General features: G+C 31.9%; 2 protein-coding genes across 2 annotated transcripts; one reads left to right on the forward strand and one right to left on the reverse strand.

Moving 5' to 3' along the window:
• The first annotated feature begins 872 nt into the window (after positions 1-872).
• On the forward strand, positions 873-8,154 carry LOC131596383 (F-box/LRR-repeat protein 15). The gene is made up of 17 exons (XM_058869017.1): positions 873-1,526; positions 1,736-1,973; positions 2,106-2,238; positions 2,642-2,738; positions 2,815-3,012; positions 3,095-3,365; positions 3,464-3,562; positions 3,639-3,727; positions 3,871-3,970; positions 4,061-4,231; positions 4,772-4,924; positions 5,504-5,664; positions 5,746-5,944; positions 6,637-7,094; positions 7,174-7,237; positions 7,451-7,537; positions 7,682-8,154. Exons 1-17 carry the CDS (start codon positions 1,228-1,230, stop codon positions 7,766-7,768), a joined length of 2,904 nt encoding a protein of 967 aa, XP_058725000.1. The 5' UTR covers positions 873-1,227; the 3' UTR covers positions 7,769-8,154.
• A 1,027-nt stretch (positions 8,155-9,181) lies between these two features.
• On the reverse strand, positions 9,182-9,517 carry LOC131598528 (uncharacterized). The gene has a single exon (XM_058871118.1). It carries the CDS (start codon positions 9,515-9,517, stop codon positions 9,182-9,184), a length of 336 nt encoding a protein of 111 aa, XP_058727101.1.
• Between the last annotated feature and the right edge of the window lie 9,998 nt (positions 9,518-19,515).

The raw sequence follows: 19,515 nt of genomic DNA on the forward strand, positions 1-19,515 counted from the left end.
TGCTTGTGCCTGCTTGAACTCTGCATTCTTCTGGTCGAATTTCCTTATTTTCTTCACTGGCTAGTTCATCACAAAGGATTGTGACTTAATCCTTCTGAATGTTATCTTTCAAGTCCCATTATTTCAACTCATAAATGATGACATTTCTACCGATCACAACTTGCCAGATATTCAAACCCAAACAATATAATCAAATTCGCCTCAAACTCTAAGCAACTTCATCCAGATATTCAAATCCAAACAATATAATCAATTTCGCCTCAAACTCTAAGACAAATATTCAAACAATATAATCAAATTCGCCTCAAATTTACAACAATTAATCCCGACAATTCAATGCACATAATAAAAAATCAAACCACATTGATAATAAACATTCCATTCAATTGTCATTAAAATGATTAATCATTCAATATTTTATCAACACCTGTGTGAATAATAAACGAATATTTGTAAAAAAAAAATCTCATCATACAAAACCAAACTTAAATTCTTTTTAAGAGATCGAGACGCACGATTTGTAAACAACACACGCTTTATTAAAATATCTCAATTTTACTCTAAACGGACCTCTGCAAATCAATGGTGAAACTTATTTTCTTAAATTAGTCGGTTGCAACACGAATAGTAAAATTAGATAAGAAAAACTCAAATATACAAAACATTACGTCAAAAGATAATTAAAATAAAGTCAACAAAATATTATCAAAACTTATTTTCTTAAATTAGTCGGTTGCAACTCGAATAGTAAAATTAGATAAGAAAAACTCAAATATACAAAACATTATGTCAAAAGATAATTAAAATAAAGTCAACAAAACATAGATAATGTACTTGAAAAGAAACATTACACTTTGAGTTTGAGAAATAAAACTAAACTGAAACAGTGAAGTGAACAAAAGACCTTAGAAACGACGTCGTTGAAATGGTCATTTCTCTGCGAACAAAAAAGTAGGAAAACCAAACCCAAAAAAACATCTCAACAAACTCTAAGCAGCTTCTTCCAAGATCTGATCAGATCTATTCAAACCCTCCTTCTTCCTCTCGCTCTCTTTCCCACTTTCTCTCTCTAACTCTCTCTCTCTACAATTCACCGATCAACATCTCCGTTTCCGAATTCGCTTTCACCATCGCCGCCGGTTAGGGTTTCTTGAAGTTCTTCTCGAAATGCGCGGGATCGAGACACATGGTTCGTGAGCAACACTCGCCTTCAATTTCCTCAAGTGCATGAATCTTTGGTGTTGTCTATGCTTCAACCAAAAGGAAAAGGAAGAAGAAGAACAGGAAAGGTGTGATATCGTTGAACCTATGAACAACGACGAGGACAACTTCGGAAACGTTTTTGATGATGAAGAAGGTGAAGACGTGAATTACGACGGCAGATTTGTTGAGTATGGGAGAGATGCGTTTGGTTCCTGGCAAGTTACTCAAGGAGAAAGTAGTTCTGTAAACGCCGCTGTTGCTCCGGGGAGTCCCGTCGCCGATGAGAGCCGCGATTCATCTCACAAGCGCGCCAAGTTCTATAAGTGAGTTTTTTAATTTAATTTTATTTAATTTTGCGCATGAATTTTCTTAATTTTGTTTGTTTGTAAATTACATGTTTTTTATGCGTGTGCATTGCTATGTGAAAATGTATATGTTGGGATAATGAAATGAAGTGAAAAGGGGCTAATTTGACTGTATTGGGATGATTTTGGTGAGTTTGATTGTGAAGATTGATTGTGTTTTTTTGCAGTGAGTGTCAGTTTGATGACCCAACATCTTCTAGTAAAGTGAAATATTCTATGGATTATGGAGATTTCGACACGTCTCTTCGACCTAGTCATGTCACTTGTTATGGCGATTTTGCATTGGTGTGTAATGGTGAGGATGGTAACGGTGTGGAAGACAGGGAAGGGAATGATAGTGACAGTTCAGAATTAGAAGAACAAGAGGTTGTCAGGATGGATCTTACGGATGACCTGCTGCATATGGTAAGCCACTGTGAAAGATTAGTATATTTTGTAACATTTATGTCTCTCGATATATATGGGATCGACGTCAAAAGTCTCCTTTTTCTCCATGATTGTTCTCTTATGTCCATTTTCTCTTCCTATGAAATTTAGGTTTTCTCATTTCTGGATCAGACCAATCTCTGCAGAGCTGCTAGAGTTTGTAAGCAGTGGCGAGCTGCTAGTACGCATGAAGATTTCTGGAAGAATTTGAATTTTGAAAATCGGGACATATCTGAAGAACAATGTGAGCTTGAGTATATGTTGTATTATTTATGAAAGTTTTTAGCTCTGAAGCATGGATACGCGTAGAGTACTTGTGGTACTCCGTGTTTCCTTATTATTTTGTTGGTAGTGAAATTTGTGGCTTTCTCTTATGTATTAATAATAATATATGATTACAATATACTATTATTTGTGTATTCGAGTATCTTTGTTGTTGTAACCAACCCCAATTTTTGATCTTTTAAACCGCAGTACCCATATTTATGGATCCCTAGTTTTTGTTTTATGTTTTTGCAGAAAACCCTTGAACATTCAATTTTGAGTATTGGAAATTGGGGATTTGTTATTATTTATGTCCTGCTTCTGTAAAACTCATAACCTTAGTATGTAAATGTGTTTAATCAAGGCTTTATCTGTAATTACAGTTGAGGACATGTGTAGGCGTTATCCAAATGCTACAGCATTGAGCATATCAGGACAGTCTATTTATTTGCTGGTCATGAAGGCTATCTCTTTGTTAAGGTAGGTTTTTTATTTGACATCATCGCACCGAATCAAGCCGTCTTGGACTCCAGCTGATTTGCTTCATTATTTTCAGGAATCTTGAGGTTTTGACATTAGGAAGAGGACAAATAGGGGATGCTTTTTTTCTTGCTCTACCTGATTGCTCTATGTTGAGAAAATTGAATATCAACGACTCTACACTTGGCAATAGTATTCAGGAGATATCTGTCGTTCATGAGAGACTGTGTCATCTTGAATTAACAAAATGTCGTGTTATGCGAATACAAGTCAGGTGAATATGCCTCATAGTTTGTCTGACATTTAGCTGATACTTTCTTGAAAAGTGAAAAAGTGACTATTTGTTCTTTTGTCAGGTGCCCACAACTTAAAACTATGTCGTTGAAGCGCAGTAACATGGCCCAAGTTGTTCTTAATTGCCCTCTGTTGCATGAACTTGATATAGGCTCTTGCCACAAACTTCCTGATGCTGCTATTCGTGCTGCTGCAACTTCATGTCCTCAATTAGTGTCGCTGGACATGCGTAATTGTTCTTGTGTCAGCGATGAAACACTCCGTGAAATAGCACAGCATTGTCCTAATCTTGGTTTTCTTGATGCATCGTATTGCCCAAACATATCTTTGGAGGTGTGCTTTGAAGTGTATACTTACTCTATGCATATTAAGATTGTATTTTGAATCAGAGTATCTCGCTTTGTCTGACATGGTCACTTTTCTCTTTGAAGTCTGTTCGACTCCCAATGTTGACAATTCTAAGGCTTCATAGCTGCGAGGGCATCACTTCTGCATCAATGGCCGCGATAGCTCATAGTTCTATGTTGGAGGTATGTTGTCCTAGATATTAATGGAGTGTCTATTCCCGAGTATTTGGATGAATAAATGATATCACTGCCAATACAGGTTTTGGAGCTTGACAATTGCGGTCTATTGACTTCAGTGTCGTTGGATCTTCCACGTTTGCAAAATATTAGATTGGTGTACTGTCGCAAGTATGTTTCTACTTTCTTTCTCCTCAGAAAAGCACTAAAATTCTGTCTTTCTCTGTTGCTCGTGTACTCTCTGTTTAAGACATTGCTGAATCCTTTTTTTGATTGTTGCGTCTAATTTATTTATTGAATGGTTTCCTCGGCAGATTAGCAGATTTGAACTTGAGGGCTATATCGCTTTCTTCAATACAAGTGTCTAACTGCTCTGTACTTCACCGGATCAACATCACTTCAAATTCACTTCAAGTATGTTTTTTGATTATATCTTGTTTTATTCCCCATTCTCATATCTTCTATAGACCATAGCCCTCAATGATGACCTTTATGGTGATGCAGAAGTTAGCATTGCAAAAGCAGGATAGCTTAACTACATTAGCACTGCTGTGCCAATCCTTACAAGAAGTGGACCTCTCTGAGTGTGAATCTTTGACAAATTCTATATGTGATGTTTTTAGTAATGATGGAGGATGTCCTGTGTTGAAATCACTAGTTCTTGATAATTGTGAGGTATATGAGCAAGTTTTTTTGGCATTTCCCGGATTTACTTCCCAAAATTTGATTATTCTTGAGCTGTGTTAATAGTATATTCTGACTAATCAAATAGATGTTTTCCTACTCTATATCCTTTTTATAAATTATAAATTGTATAATCACATAATCTAGTTGTGCCATAACTTGTGGATTGAAGTTTTGCCTATGTGTAACTTTTTTTCACTGACAATTTCTGAAAGGGTATTTTCACAAAAGTCACAGTATCAGTTTAAAAAATTACTGAAATTTGTGAACTTCGTTGAAATTATTACATGAATCATTAGTTGTTACAATAACAGCATTTCAATGAATCAACTTGACACTAGTAACTTTATCAAAAATATTTTAGCCTGTGAAAAGTCCTTGGGGTTGTGTCTCAGTTTTTCTGGTTGTTGTATTTATGTGTGTGTGAGAGGTTAGGTTTCTTTGATATATTGGGGTTTTGTTGGTGATATTTTTTTATTATTCGTATTAATAGTAACATTTTTTATTCTACTTGATGTTTGCTGCATGTAGAGCTTGACTTCAGTTCGCTTCAACAGCACCTCATTAATCAGTCTTTCTCTTGGTGGTTGCCGAGCAATTACTACTCTTGAGCTAACCTGCCCAAATCTTGAGAAGGTCATTTTGGATGGTTGTGATCATTTGGAAAATGCATCATTTTGCCCTGTACGTGATATTGATTTATTATTTACCTTATACTTTAATTTTTATTACCTGAATTTTCTATTTCTTCTTGCATTTTTAGTTTATTATGTGATGAAATATGCGTAATTAAATCTACAGAATAACATCTTTTTCCTGTGTTTAGCTATCTGCATGATTTAAGTAAAAGTTCATACATTTGCAGTCCAAGAGGTTGCTTTTGTGTTAGGGATTTGTAATTGTGTTCGGACCACGGTTATCAGCATTTAGACACATTGAAGTCATATTTTGATTTTGAAGAAAACTGAACCCAATATATTCAAATCACTGTTCATATCTATTTTGACCATGAATCTCGATTCATTCTGATGAATCCCGGCTTGCCCCTGAAATTTGTGTAACCAACTACTTTTTATTAACTTTGTGTAGCCAATGACTTTTCTTAGTAAGATTTGAATATGATTTCGAAACTAGGTCTTCCCATTCATGATTTGAATCTCAACTTGATAACCATAGGTGTTCATGAAAAACTTGTACATTGAGTTTTAATGATATGATGAGATTCAGTAGCTAAGTGACTCCCTTTTTTCACTTGCTTCTTAGGTTGGTCTTCGTTCTCTCAACTTAGGAATATGCCCAAAGTTAAACATACTCCGCATTGAAGCGATGCTAATGGTCTCACTTGAGTTGAAAGGATGTGGCGTTCTGTCTGAAGCATCCCTTAATTGTCCTCTATTGACATCTCTTGATGCTTCCTTTTGCAGGTAATGCTTTGTTTGTTATTTTCTTGGTTATCCTGCTTGTGTATGGAGTATGGACTGATGTTTTGTTATTTTGAATTTCAGTCAACTCACTGATGATTGCTTGTCTGCAACAACCCGTGCATGTCCACTAATTGAGTCATTAATATTGATGTCATGCCCATCGATTGGGTTAGAGGGACTCTGTTCCCTGCAATGGCTCCCAAATTTAGCTCTTCTTGACTTATCATACACTTTCTTGGTGAATCTGCAGCCTGTTTTTGACTCTTGTTCACAGCTAAAGGTAAAAATATCATATATTTTAGTTTGCATATTTTATTAGCGTCTAGCATATTATAAATAGAAAACACAAGTAGTGGAGAAAACCTCCTCCTATCCCCAAAACAAATATACAAAAGTGGCGGTTATTTAGTTTTTAATAAACCTAGTGAAGTTATGATATTACCACGCACATGACTTATTTATAAGAGTTTATTTGTGCCTATCGCAGGATTTAGATACTTGGAATTGGATACAATTAGAAATAACGTGAGATGTCCTTAAATTGATTTTAATACAATAAAAGTCTAAAATAGCTTTGTTGAATGAGAGCTTAAATAGATATCTATCCAAGGGCACTCACAGGCCTTTACTTTTCCCCCTCTAATCTTTGTGAACGTGAATTTGATCCATTTTCCCCATTGTAATGTGTAATTTAGTTTTTGTTAACACATAATGTGGTTATGACATTAATTGGTTCACACACAACTGTACTGATGAAAATTTCCCCCTCTAATCTTTGTGAACGTGAATTTGGTTCATTTCCCTATTGTTAAACATAATTTGGTTTTTATCAACACATAATGTGGTTATGATGTTAATTGCTTCATACATGACTGTACTAGTGATAATTTGGAGCTGATGGCATATCTTGGAATATATGGTTTTCCATCTCTTGAATATATGTTTTCTGACTGTTATTCTTGGTACTTGAAGGTATTAAAGTTGCAGGCATGCAAATATCTCACTGACTCATCACTTGAACCTCTTTACAAGGGGGGTGCTCTACCAGCTCTTCAGGAGTTAGACTTGTCTTATGGAACTTTGTGTCAGAAAGCCATAGAAGAGCTTCTTTCTTGCTGCACTCACCTTACACGTGTGAGTTTAAATGGCTGTAAGAATATGCATGATTTAAACTGGGGGTACAATCAAGGGAAGTTTCCTAGCGTAAGCGTCCTATCCATTGCAAGTTCCTATGAAAATATCCACGTGTCAAGCGAGCAACCCACCCGATTACTTCAGAACCTCAACTGTGTGGGTTGTCCTAACATTAGGAAGGTTTTCATCCCATCAACAGCACATTGTTCCCATTTACTACTTTTAAACCTTTCTCTGTCCGCTTATTTAAAGGAGGTTGATGTAGCTTGTCTCAACCTATGCTTGCTTAATTTAAGGTATTGTTTACTGTTAAAATGAATGTTGATTGGATTCTGTCCTCATAACAGATGGTAATGTTTTGACTTATTTGTTCAGCCACTGTTCCTCATTGGAAGTTCTGAAGCTAGAGTGTCCGAGATTGACCAATCTATTCCTTCAGGTTATTATTCCTATCTACCAACTTAAACTTATCTATGCACATCGTAATTGTTGTGTTTTTCTTTGCAATTCTTGATATACTATTAAATTTATTGTAGTCATATGTTTGTTTCATATTTTTTTTCTCTGCCAACATAAACTTTACTCCTTTTTGTGCTATATTTATTTGCATTCTAATATGTTTTTTGGGTTGGGGGTTATTTGGATATTCTAGTCATGCAACATTGATGAGGGAGCTGTTGAGGCTGCTATTTCAAAGTGCACTTTGTTGGAGACTCTTGATGTTCGCTTTTGTCCTAAGGTGAGAGCTAATGCGTTTATAACACATGAATTGTTGATTTCAGTTAATGAGCCTTTTTCTTGTATGATTCAACATGCCAATGCTTGAATATTTGTTTTAAACATTTTCTTCATTCATTTAAAGGGTTGTTATGGTGCTTTGCAGATAAGCTCAACCAGCATGGTAAGATTTCGTGCTGCATGTCCTGGTTTGAAGCGTATATACAGCAGCCTGTCAACTTCAACAGCGTGATTTAGGATCTTAAGAAGTTTTGCGGTGCTTGTTTACTTGGAGGAGAGAGAAGGCACACTTTTGGCAATAAATCTGGTTATTTCCTAATGTATTGTAAATTTTTAACTTATTATTGTTGTGTGTTTGGCATATAGTAATGAGGCTATCTTCATGCATTGCCCCAATAAGTTATGGCTGTTCTAATTGTTGTAAATTTATATTTCAATTTGTTGTCGCATATTTTATTCTGAAGTAGTATTTCTTACCTTTCTCGTGTGAAGAATAGGTGTATGTCTGATCCTTTCTTATGCATTTTATGTTGTAATTTTTGTACTGACTGATGCGGCATATTGACAGTTATATTTTACATTGACAGTTATATTTTACATTGCAAGTTTTCTTTAATATGAATGTATATTGACAATTATTGTGCATTAACTTACTTCAACGAAAACCCCACCAACCCTATTCTATATGCCATTTATTCTTTAAGTTCAAAATTAGCCTACATTTAAACGACCTATATTTATGACAATTACAAGTTACATCAGTCAACATTTTCAGTTTACATTCATTTTGAAGAATCCATCTAATGTTCTCTACCTATATCCAGATAAGCATAAGAACTTTCAAATATAATTCATCTCCCAAAATGTTTGGTTCTTAAACTGTCACTCCTTCATGGTCTCTTGACTATATAAATGTAATAAACAATTCCTTAAATTATTTTTATTTTTCAAATTAATCACTGAACTATCACTCCTCTTTTGGAAGTATTCGAGGGATTAATTTGATCAATTTAAACAGTTTAGAAATTTTATATTTCTACTGTTAATGGATTTAGCAATCAAATTGAAGATTTGCTCTCTAATTTTTCTTTATGATTCACCCATGTTTTAGGCGAGTGAATTCACAATCATCATTGTTAATTTAAGAGGTTTAATGTAATGCTCTCTTTTGCCACACTCTTTTGTTCATGATTGATATCTCTGAAGAGATATTACTACGGTCTTAAGTTTTTGGAAATTCAGTGTAGATCAGTTATAATTTAATTAATAATTACAGATTAGTTATGGCAAAACAAATATGAGTCATATATTGCAAAGAGTCATATTTTCATTACCCTTAGCTTTGTTGCACATGCTTTAATGACATACTACTCGTGTATTAGTTTCTTTTAGAGGATTTTAGTTTTTCTTTTGTAGGGATGTCGCCAATATCTTTGCAGAGAAAGAGGACATGTTTCCTATGATGATAAAAACTTGGTCTTCAAAGGTTAAATATAAACTTCTTATTAAGGTGTACAAAATACATACGATCATTAATCACTCAATATTAATAGGATTAACATGCTCTAGTATTTTTTCTTTACAAACTGTATAAAATAAGTTCATGAAATCTTATACTACAACACAGCTTGAGCATAGCACATTCTTACATAGAAGCTCTACACTTCAAAACAAGAAAGAGAACAATAAGAATCAAAACAATACCACCAGAAGAACCACCGACTCTATGAATCCAATTACGATCAAACCTTGTGAAGCTCTTATCCAAAAAAGCTGATACAACTATGACTAAAACCGATACAAAAAGCAACATAGGTAACCAAAAAGCAACACTAATTGGTTGTTCATCATCTTCCAACTCACTCTCTGATCTGTGATCTATGTAAAGAGGAGAAGCCACTGCTAGAACCACTAAGCTTATGGCTGCTACTCTTTCATATGAAGAGAATTTGCTTCCTCTATTGTTAGCTTCAAGTTCCATTTAGAGATTTAGATGATAGAACTTTTTGTGATGTTAATTAAAATGTATGTGTTAGAAGTCACATACAAAATTTTTAAAATGTTGATGTGGTAGGTGGAATCTTTGCTTTTCAAAGTAAGCACTAACAAGCATCGGATACTCACAATTATATTCTCATTCATGTACAAATGTGGGGGCATGAATAAAACTTAACACTACAATTTCAAAAGAGGTATTCAATTTTTTTTAAAATATTTTTATCATGGTAATTAAACTGGACCGGTCGGTTCAACTGATTGGATCGAGAATTGGATTCCTAACAGGTCGGATTGGACATTAAAATGGAAAACTGTAAAACTGACGGTTTAGACAATTTTTAGGGTCAGACCGGAATTTGTTTTTGATTTATAAAAGTATGATAAAAAATTTGTTTTGAATAAAAATAATGCATGACTTAATTTTGTTTTTCCTTCTCCAATCACTCTAGTACATATAATCATAGTAAAAATTATTTTAAATTCTTTTGTTCAAATGAATAATGAAAGTGGATTTTGTATAATAATATATAATAAATAAATACGATAATATACAATTCAACACATAGAAAATAACTAGATAATATCGTGAACAAACAATTGATAAAATTATTAAATTATTAATTCTTATTAAAATGAAACTTTTGAACTTATCTATATAACCTATTAAAAATATAAAAAATGTAAAAAATATAAAAAAATATTAAATATTAATTATTAAGAAATTATCAATAAATTATTTTATTATTTATAATTTTTTTTTGGAGCAAATAACAATTTTATTCTAAAAGCAGGATAAGTACATGAGCCGATCCAAAGATCCAGGCTACTACAAGACCAAGTCAAACACATAAAACTCTACATCAGAAGAAAACTACAACATATTACAATAATTAGCCAATTTAACATCTAAATCAGCCATGTATCTAATAATTTCCATGATGTCTTTACTCCTTAAAGCCTCCTTTTTCCCATTCTGGAAAATAATATTGTTTCTTTGGTTCCATACAACAAAGATCGTTTCAGTGGCTGCTAACTTCAGAAGTTTAGCACGACCACTCTTCCCCTTTATCTGATAACAGAGCCGGTTCAACTCCTCATTCCAATCACAAGGAACATGCCTAATCTTCATCCAGGTAAGAAGCTGACTCCAAACGCTCTTGGTTTCTGCACAGTCAAAAAACAGATTCCTACATGTTTCTAGCTGACCGCAATACACACACTTTCCATCTATTATGGTACCAAACCGATCCAGTCTATCCTTCGTGGGCAGACGGTTCTGACATGCCATCCACAAAGAAAAAATGGCGCGCGGTCTAGCTCTATTAGCATACATAAGGGTCCTCCATAGGACTTTGGGTCTATCTCCTCTAAGCAAGTTATACACTCTGCTGGTTTCATAAACCCCAGTTGTTTGAAAGGCTTGCCACGGGGCAGACTGCATGAAAGCGTCTTTATATTTGAATATAGCCTTCAGGATCCAGGAACTGGTAGGAACTGGTAGAACTGGTAGGAACTATATTTAAAAAATATAATTATTTTTTGTGCATTATTATTCTTATAGATAACAAAAAATATTTATTTATAAATAATCGGTTGAACCCCGATCAAACCTTAAAACCCTAAATCCATAAATACACCGATTTAATGTCCGGTCTAATTTTGTTTACCTTGATTTTTATCACAACTATTTTAAATTACAAGGGGTTGGGCTATTGGGTAAAAAAACAATAAAACATAAGAGATTTAAACACCATATATTTACTGATATTAAATATGTCTCTGCTTTCTTACTTATTTAATACTAATCTTTTTGTCTAATTTATAATTGATATTTTGGAACGGAGGGAGTACTATCTATTTATGTCGGTACATTTTCTGTAAGTAAAATTCACATAAACATACTCTGTTGGATTCTCGACTTCAACTACATGCATGATCATTGTCACAAAGTTTTTTGATACAAAGAGTCTATCCTTTTTACACAAAATTAATTTTAATACTGTTACTGATGGGGTGCAATTACCCAACAAAGGCTCCACTAAATTCCTTTAATATTTTATCCTTGATCTTTGTGTATTGAGGAAGCCTTGAGATCTCATGTTAAGCATGAGAAACTCAATTTCTTAAAGGCAACATAAGATCTTCACTTTATTTGTGCTGCATCACCTTGACGTAATTAACATAACATAATTTTAGAAAATTTCTTCACCCACCTCCTAATCTTTTTGGCCACCTCTGATGAATTTACCACAATACCCCTATTTTCAGAAGTTCATTTCCGAAAATGTACTTTTTTTGAAAAAAATGTGTTTTCGGAAATGTATCTCCGAAAAAGTGTTTTTTTTAATATAAAATATTGATTTCGGAGATGCATCTCCGAAATAAAGTTATTTTTCATAAAATGTGGTGTTCTCGGAAGTTCATCTCCGAATGCACCCCCCTTGGAGGAATTCGGAAATGCACTTCCGAAAAAAGGTCTGGACAGAAGAAAAATAACAAACAAGAACGATTCGCTTTATTTAATCGGATGAAGACGATGGAGGAGACGCTGCAACATGTTAGAAAGTCCTGATCCTCTAGAAATCCATACCACATTGTAACTTACCAACATAATAAACAACAACAAAAAACTTATGAGCAAACTATACTTACATCATAGTGGTGTAGATCCTTATCAGCCACTCGCAACTGAAAATGATTAGCACGAACTTGAATTTTCCTTCCCAATTGACCGTAACCAGGTCGGTTAGGGAACCTAACCGCCTTCTGAGACGACGGAGCCGACTCTAGAGTAGCCTTCTATTTAACTTCGGCAGTCAGGCTTTCGATGGAGATCAGAGCCGAACTCAAGGAAGCAACCGACGCTGCGACAGATGGAACAAACGGCGCTGAAACAGATGGACGAATAACCGGAGCTGCAACAACAAATGTAGGAGAGGTAACCGGGGCCGGAGCATATGACGGAGGAGGTGGATGTCCGGAGGAAGAAGAACCGGAGGTACGTCCACCGCGAGAGCCACAGCCACCACCACCACGGCCTGATCCTGCAGCATTGACGGATGATTGTTGAGAATGTGCAGGAGATGGTTGACTCCGGTGATTTTCGGGATGATTTCCTCCACCGCGACGAGACATTGTGATGAAAGCAGTAACAAGAAATAGAAAACGTTAAAGCAAAGAAGAAGACTTAGGATCGAAAATGATTTGGGATATTTTGAAAGAAAAATGGGTGAGAAGCTTTTAAATAGGAAAGTGTTTAGAAGTTAACCGTCTGAGAGTGGTGGGGAGAAGGAAAAGGGAACTTCGAAATTTCAAAAGGTTTTTTTATTCTTTTAATAAAAATACGTACTACGTACTGTAAGTAACAAAATGGAATTAGCGCGTGGCTGTGGAGCTTCCCAATTTTTGTTACGTAGGCTTTTAAGTAGGAAAGTGTTACCACATTTCTTAGAAGGTAACCGTCTGAGTCCTGTAATGGTTTTCTTACCTGATTGTAAAAAATAAATGAATTTTGATGCATTTCGGAAATGCATCTCCGAAATCTATAAAAATCTATAAAAAAAAACTTCGAAGATGAATCTCCGAAGCAGAGGTAAGTTGGGAATTTCGCTGGGGGTGACCCCCATAGGGAGGTGGGTAAAGAAATTTTCTAATTTTATCATCATTACGAACAGTGTTGGAATGTTTCGTCATTTTTAAAATTTTATATATCAAGTGTCACAAAGCAAAGTGAGAAGATAAAACATGATCAGATGGTTCAAAGTGTGGTTGTACATTTAGGAAGACGTATGATCTTCTATGTGCTTGTTTAATTGCAAAGAAAATGCATGTTGCTACATCAATACACATGGATGAGATTACACTCATTGGAAAATGCTCTGATTTGATGATGATGGTGTGATGAAGGATGATAAATAAAATATATCTATCATGACCGAATGCAAAGTGATCCACGAGATATTTATGAAAACATACGACAACAAGAAATTGCATATCAAAGAGAAATAGAGGAAGATTGCCTATCCAGAAACTCCGTATTTGAAACCGCCATAAGAACCTGTTAAAATGAAGGGTGCCTCTAAAAAGGTCAAATCGACCGAAAGTGACAATTCTATAAAGCGGACTCTTTCTTACTTTAAACATGTTGACTCATGTTTTATAGATTCTCCAACTACTAAATCTCAAAAAAATATTTCTCAAGGGTCCTTGCATTAGCAAATCATCTCCCACAGGACCGTTACCAAAACCTATCCACTTTGAAGAGATGCCTCTTTTATGCCCAAATACATTCAACAAATTATAGATGTTAAAGGTAACGAAAACTGCAGTTTTCGAGCTATTTTGGGTTTGCTCGGTAAAGGAGAGAAGAACCACACATTTGTCTGCCAATAACTTCTCCTTGAGTTGAAGGAGCATAAAGAATCATGCACATCGCTATGTGGGAAAAAGAATTAATACAATGCAATTCACAATGCTATTGTTCCTTGTGTTAGCGATCCGACACTAGTGAAAAAGGCACGCTCTTCCCTTAAATGGGTCATCTTGTAGCAAGTGCCTATAATAGGATGTGTATTTATCTGTCAAGAAATGGTTTCTCGAAAACATTCTTTCCACTTTGGAGTAGGCCACCTCAAAATCCATCCAAACACATCATGCGTATTTAGTGGCTTTTAAAATCACAACATTTTGTTCAATTTTATTTGAAACCTGAGTGTCCTATACTAAAGACATCACCGGAGTGGACGACACATTCCACAAAAGAGACTAAAACTTGGCCGGATCACTTTCTGGAAAGGATGGAAAAGTTCAGCAAGTTGAGTGAGATTGAAAGAGAATCAAATAAGGAATAGTCAAAGACAACACTACCCGTAAAAATATATTTAGGTGATGCCACGTTTTTTGATGCTTTTTAGTTTTTATCCAACTATGTATTTAGATGGTGACTCGTTTTTTGTATGTAATATTAATACCATTTGATACATAGGTAATGTATATTCAACATTAATTGTATAACAATTGGGGTCAATTTTAATAAAACTTTCTGTTTCAACCTCTTAACAAGTGTGTCCCTGCATAAAACAGGTCTTGTATGAACAATGTGGCGAGTCCGAAGATGCACTTCTGGATTAGCTCCATTTTCACTACAAAAACTATCAAATAAGGGGTATTTGAGAGATGCATTTCCGTAGAAACTCTTATTTTGGAAAAAATAGTGTGAGTCCAAAAATACATATTCGAAAAATCCTCAAAGACATGATAGGGTTTCTAAGGCCGATAATGATCTAAAACTTGTATAAATACGAAGTCTCTCATCTCATGTTATTCACATAAATACATCACACCAGAATGAACATATTTTGGCATATCGCGTTTGTCCACTTCAACACCGCGAAACCCTTACTTGAATTTAGGGTCACAGAGTACATGTCTCTTATAGATTTGAAATCCACATGGAAGATAACAAATATAAAAGTTGTGAAACTCAAGTACTGGGTTGATAACAAATAGAAAATTCAGTTCAACAAGTTTGAGCTGAACACAAATGAAAATTCAGTTCAACAAGTTTGAGCAGAACACAAATGAAAATTCAAGGGTTATGTGGAGTACATTTCACCGTTACGAATTAAATGGTTTGATTGAAGTGGATGAGACAATTGCAAGATCGGCCAGAGATATTCTAATGAAGATTTAACAATTATCTATGTAATGTTACGTATTTTGATGTTAATTTATACCTTTCTTCAACTTTCTGTATCTGTTAGTGGATTGTGATTAAGCTAACAAAGTGTATTCTAGAGACGCATCTCCTTAAAATTCATTGTGTTTTGAAATAAAAGTGATTACGCAAATGCACCCCCAAATTAACCCTAATATGAAATAAAGATGTATCTCAGACATATATTTTTTTATATAACATGTAATGACTCACTCAAAAACTTATTGAGTGTTTTAATATGGTTGCGTCTGGAGATACATCATCAAAATTTAAAAATATTTATAATTTTTCACCGTGATAAATTAGCATTATATAAAATGAATAAAATAATGCTCTTCAATAATATAATTTTTTAATAACAGCTTAAAAAAATATTTATTTATCCTAACACACGTATTGGCGTGGAGTAGTTAGAAAAAAGTAGATCAAATTATCAGTCAAGCCAAGAATTTCTTACAAGGTTATTGTCATACATTGATTGAACCGTAGATTTCAATAAAACAATTTATAAAATCTAATTACTTCAAATATTTGAAATGCTTTCATGATTTAGAAACAAATTTATAAAAATCTAAACTAATTGATTAAATAGAAATGATTAAATTAATATTTAATTAAATTACTATTAAATTAATTGATCATTATTTAGTTTGAATTAACTAAATAATTTTAAAAATTAATTGATTATTTAATTTAAATTGATTAAATATTTTAACGATTAATTGAATTGCTATTAAATTAATTAATTATTATTTAATTTAAATTAGTTTGAAATAAGTAAATATTTATTTGTGTTATTTAGTTTCAATTAAATATAATATAATTTATTTCTATTTGATTAAATATTTAATTTTATTTTTAAATTTGTGTATTATTTGAAATTTGTAAATATTTATTTATATGTTATTTAAAATAAGTAAATATTTGTTCTAAATTATTAATTTAAGTATTTATAATTAAAAATATTAATAATAAAAAATGATCATTTGTTTAGTTATGGAAATAGATAGTGATTATCATTTAGCGGACATAGGTTCGAGACCTCGTTGATACAAATATTGTAATTTTTATTTTAAATTCAGAATTATTTAATATTATTAGAAATTATTGAAATTATTTATCATGAATAAATATTTGTCTAGTAGTAAAAACTTAAGATGGACTTTAAAAGTCTTAAGTTTGATTTTTTATAAAAAATAATTTTGGTTTTTTAATGTTATTAAATTAAAATTGATTAAATTTAATAAGAGAGAAAATCGAATTTTTTTCGTGTGGAACTAATTTAAATTGTGTAATTTTTGTAAGAGACCAAAATGAACTTCATTCAATAATTTATTTTTATTGTATCTAAGTATTTTTTTTAACTTCAATTAAAAATTAATTTATTTGAAAAACTGTAAAAGATATAAATAATTAACATACGGACCTTAACTATTTGAGAAAACATAGTTTTATTACTACATAGGTTCGAGACCTCGTTGATACAAATATTGTAATTTTTATTTTAAATTCAGGGTGAAGGATAACATGGTGAAGTTGAATTATTTCTCCATCATGGTGAACTATTAAAATAACCAATGATTTAATATTAAATAAATTGAATGGACAAGATTGATTATGGGTGACTTACTAACCAAGTAGTAAGTAAAAAAACAAATATTTACATTTATATCCAAAATATATATTTTTAACTAAACCCCAAATTTTATTTTAACAAATTCCACTAAAAATTTAAAAAGCTATATACATTAAAGCATGTCTCGGGAAGAAGTGAGAGGCACATACACTTTAAAATTTTATTTTATTTTGATAGCAATCTTATAGAAATGTATATTATTATTATTATTATTATTATTATTATTATTATTATTATTATTATTATTATTATTATTATTATTATTATTATTATTATTATTATTATTATTATCATTCAATTTCCTTAAAAAATTCACAAATTATATATAGAACTCTGGCCATTTTATTTTATATTATCCTATTAATTTGTACATAAATTTTAAGAAAATAAATAGATATATTGATTTTATTAATAAAATAAATTATATTTATTAAAATATGTTTATTAGAGTAATTATATGAACTGAAATAAATAAATAGTAATATTTTGTCAAGTTTTTTTTATATGTTTAAAATGACAAAAAAGAGAAGATATAAAATTATTAAGAAATACTTATAATTTGCCAAAAAAAAGTATTATATTTCATTGATTTTTTAAATTATCATAAACATTTTGGAAGAAAAGAAACTAGTTTTAAAGTATTCGAAAATTTAGTCAAACAAAACAAAAATAAATATGATTAAATAATTCTTTTAATATTAATAAAAAGTGGAATTTACTTCTCCGCCATGTTCTTTATTCTACTGTGTTTTTTCAGAGATGAAAATGTTGTTTAGTTTTTTAATTTTATGTTTTAAAATTTCATTTATTATTGTTTATGTAAAAGTATAAAGTAATTAAAGGTATATATTGGTCTTTTATTTAAATTGATAAAAACTTGTTTAACTTGTAATAGTAAGTCATTTTTAGTTCACCATGATAGAGCAATTCATTTTCTTCACCATGTTAACCTTCACCTAAATTCAGAATTATTTAATATTATTAGAAATTATTGAAATTATTTATCATGAATAAATATTTGTCTAGTAGTAAAAACTTAAGATGGACTTTAAAAGTCTTAAGTTTGATTTTTTATAAAAAATAATTTTGGTTTTTTTAATGTTATTAAATTAAAATTGATTAAATTTAATAAGAGAGGAAATCGAATTTTTTCGTGTGGAACTAATTTAAATTGTGTAATTTTTGTAAGAGACCAAAATGAACTTCACTTAATAATTTATTTTTATTGTATCTAAGTATTTTTTTTAACTTCAATTAAAAATTAATTTATTTGAAAAACTGTAAAAAATATAAATAATTAACATTGTACGGACCTTAACTATTTGAGAAAACATAGTTTTATTACTACATTTTTTCATCTTCAACTTAATTTCAACAAAGGTTTTATGCAGTATTGTGTTTCTATTTGAAAAACAAAGCATAAACATTTTTGAGCAAGTAGTCCTTTACTTTTGTTGATCCTTATCTTTTGCATACTACTTTGAGAAAACCTGTAAGAATTGATTCCATATGTGCAGGCTTCAGCTGCCATTTCACATTAGCTTTATTAAGCTTGATGCATTTTTATCTTTTAGTTTTCGTATTTATTTCATGAGCTTTTAGGGAAAGTTGGTAAAATTTTGTTACCTACTTCTTACTCTGAAAATCCGTAGCCTCTTCTTGTGCTGTTGGTTGGTGGAGTATTTTGCTTATAATTATTTTCTAATAAATACTACATTATCACTCTTCACTCTTCACTATACTTTTGTCTGCATTCACTCTCTCATTTTCTCTTCCATTTTTGAAGAGGAGATGCAAAGTTTTTTCATTTCTACCCTCCTTTGATGAAGATCCGTGACTGCTATAGCAGGTTCTTTCCATTTCTCTCTTTTCTTCTTTCTTTTTTAATTGTTTGTATGATATTTTCACTAGGAATTAGGTTTGTGTGTAGAATTATGTTTATATTTCTTCATAAATTTTATAATAAAATAAGTATATTTATATTTCTACTTTCACTTATTATTTTTATTTAATATAATTAAATTTTTTAAATTTGTTTTAAGATTGTAAAAAGAATATGTACTTACTGTCATCCGATAGTATTATATTGTTATCTAATGTTATATAAATAATTAAATTTTTTATTTGATTTAACGAGATACACCAAAGTGATGGTTGATAGTATAGAATTAATTAATTTGGTCAGAGCAAATTTTATTTTAATTTGCAAAAATTTAATCAATTTAAACGTTTATTTATTATTATTTTATTCTAAATAGGCTAAGGAATATTCTATATACAAATATTGATTCTTAACACTTCCCTCAAACTGGATCGTATATCTCATATGAGCCGAGCTTGTTATAAATGTAATCCACTCTAGAACCTCTAACAAACTTAGTGAACATATCAATTAATTGGTCAAAATTTGAGGATTTTTGTGGTGATTTCTCTTGAAAGTACCTAGTTCCTTACATATTTGTTGCTACCGCGAAATAATAACAAAAGTCGCCAATAATATATTTATCCCATCGAAGGAAAGGAATATTAGAACACCTAGCAAAGAATAAGAACAAGGTCTTGCGACAAGAGAACAGGGTACGAGAGTCGGTTACGGGGAATATATTAGTACCCCTCACGTTCGTTGTAC

Source organism: Vicia villosa, linkage group LG4 (assembly GCF_029867415.1).
Source record: "Vicia villosa cultivar HV-30 ecotype Madison, WI linkage group LG4, Vvil1.0, whole genome shotgun sequence".
In the NCBI taxonomy this organism is placed as follows: domain Eukaryota; kingdom Viridiplantae; phylum Streptophyta; class Magnoliopsida; order Fabales; family Fabaceae; genus Vicia; species Vicia villosa.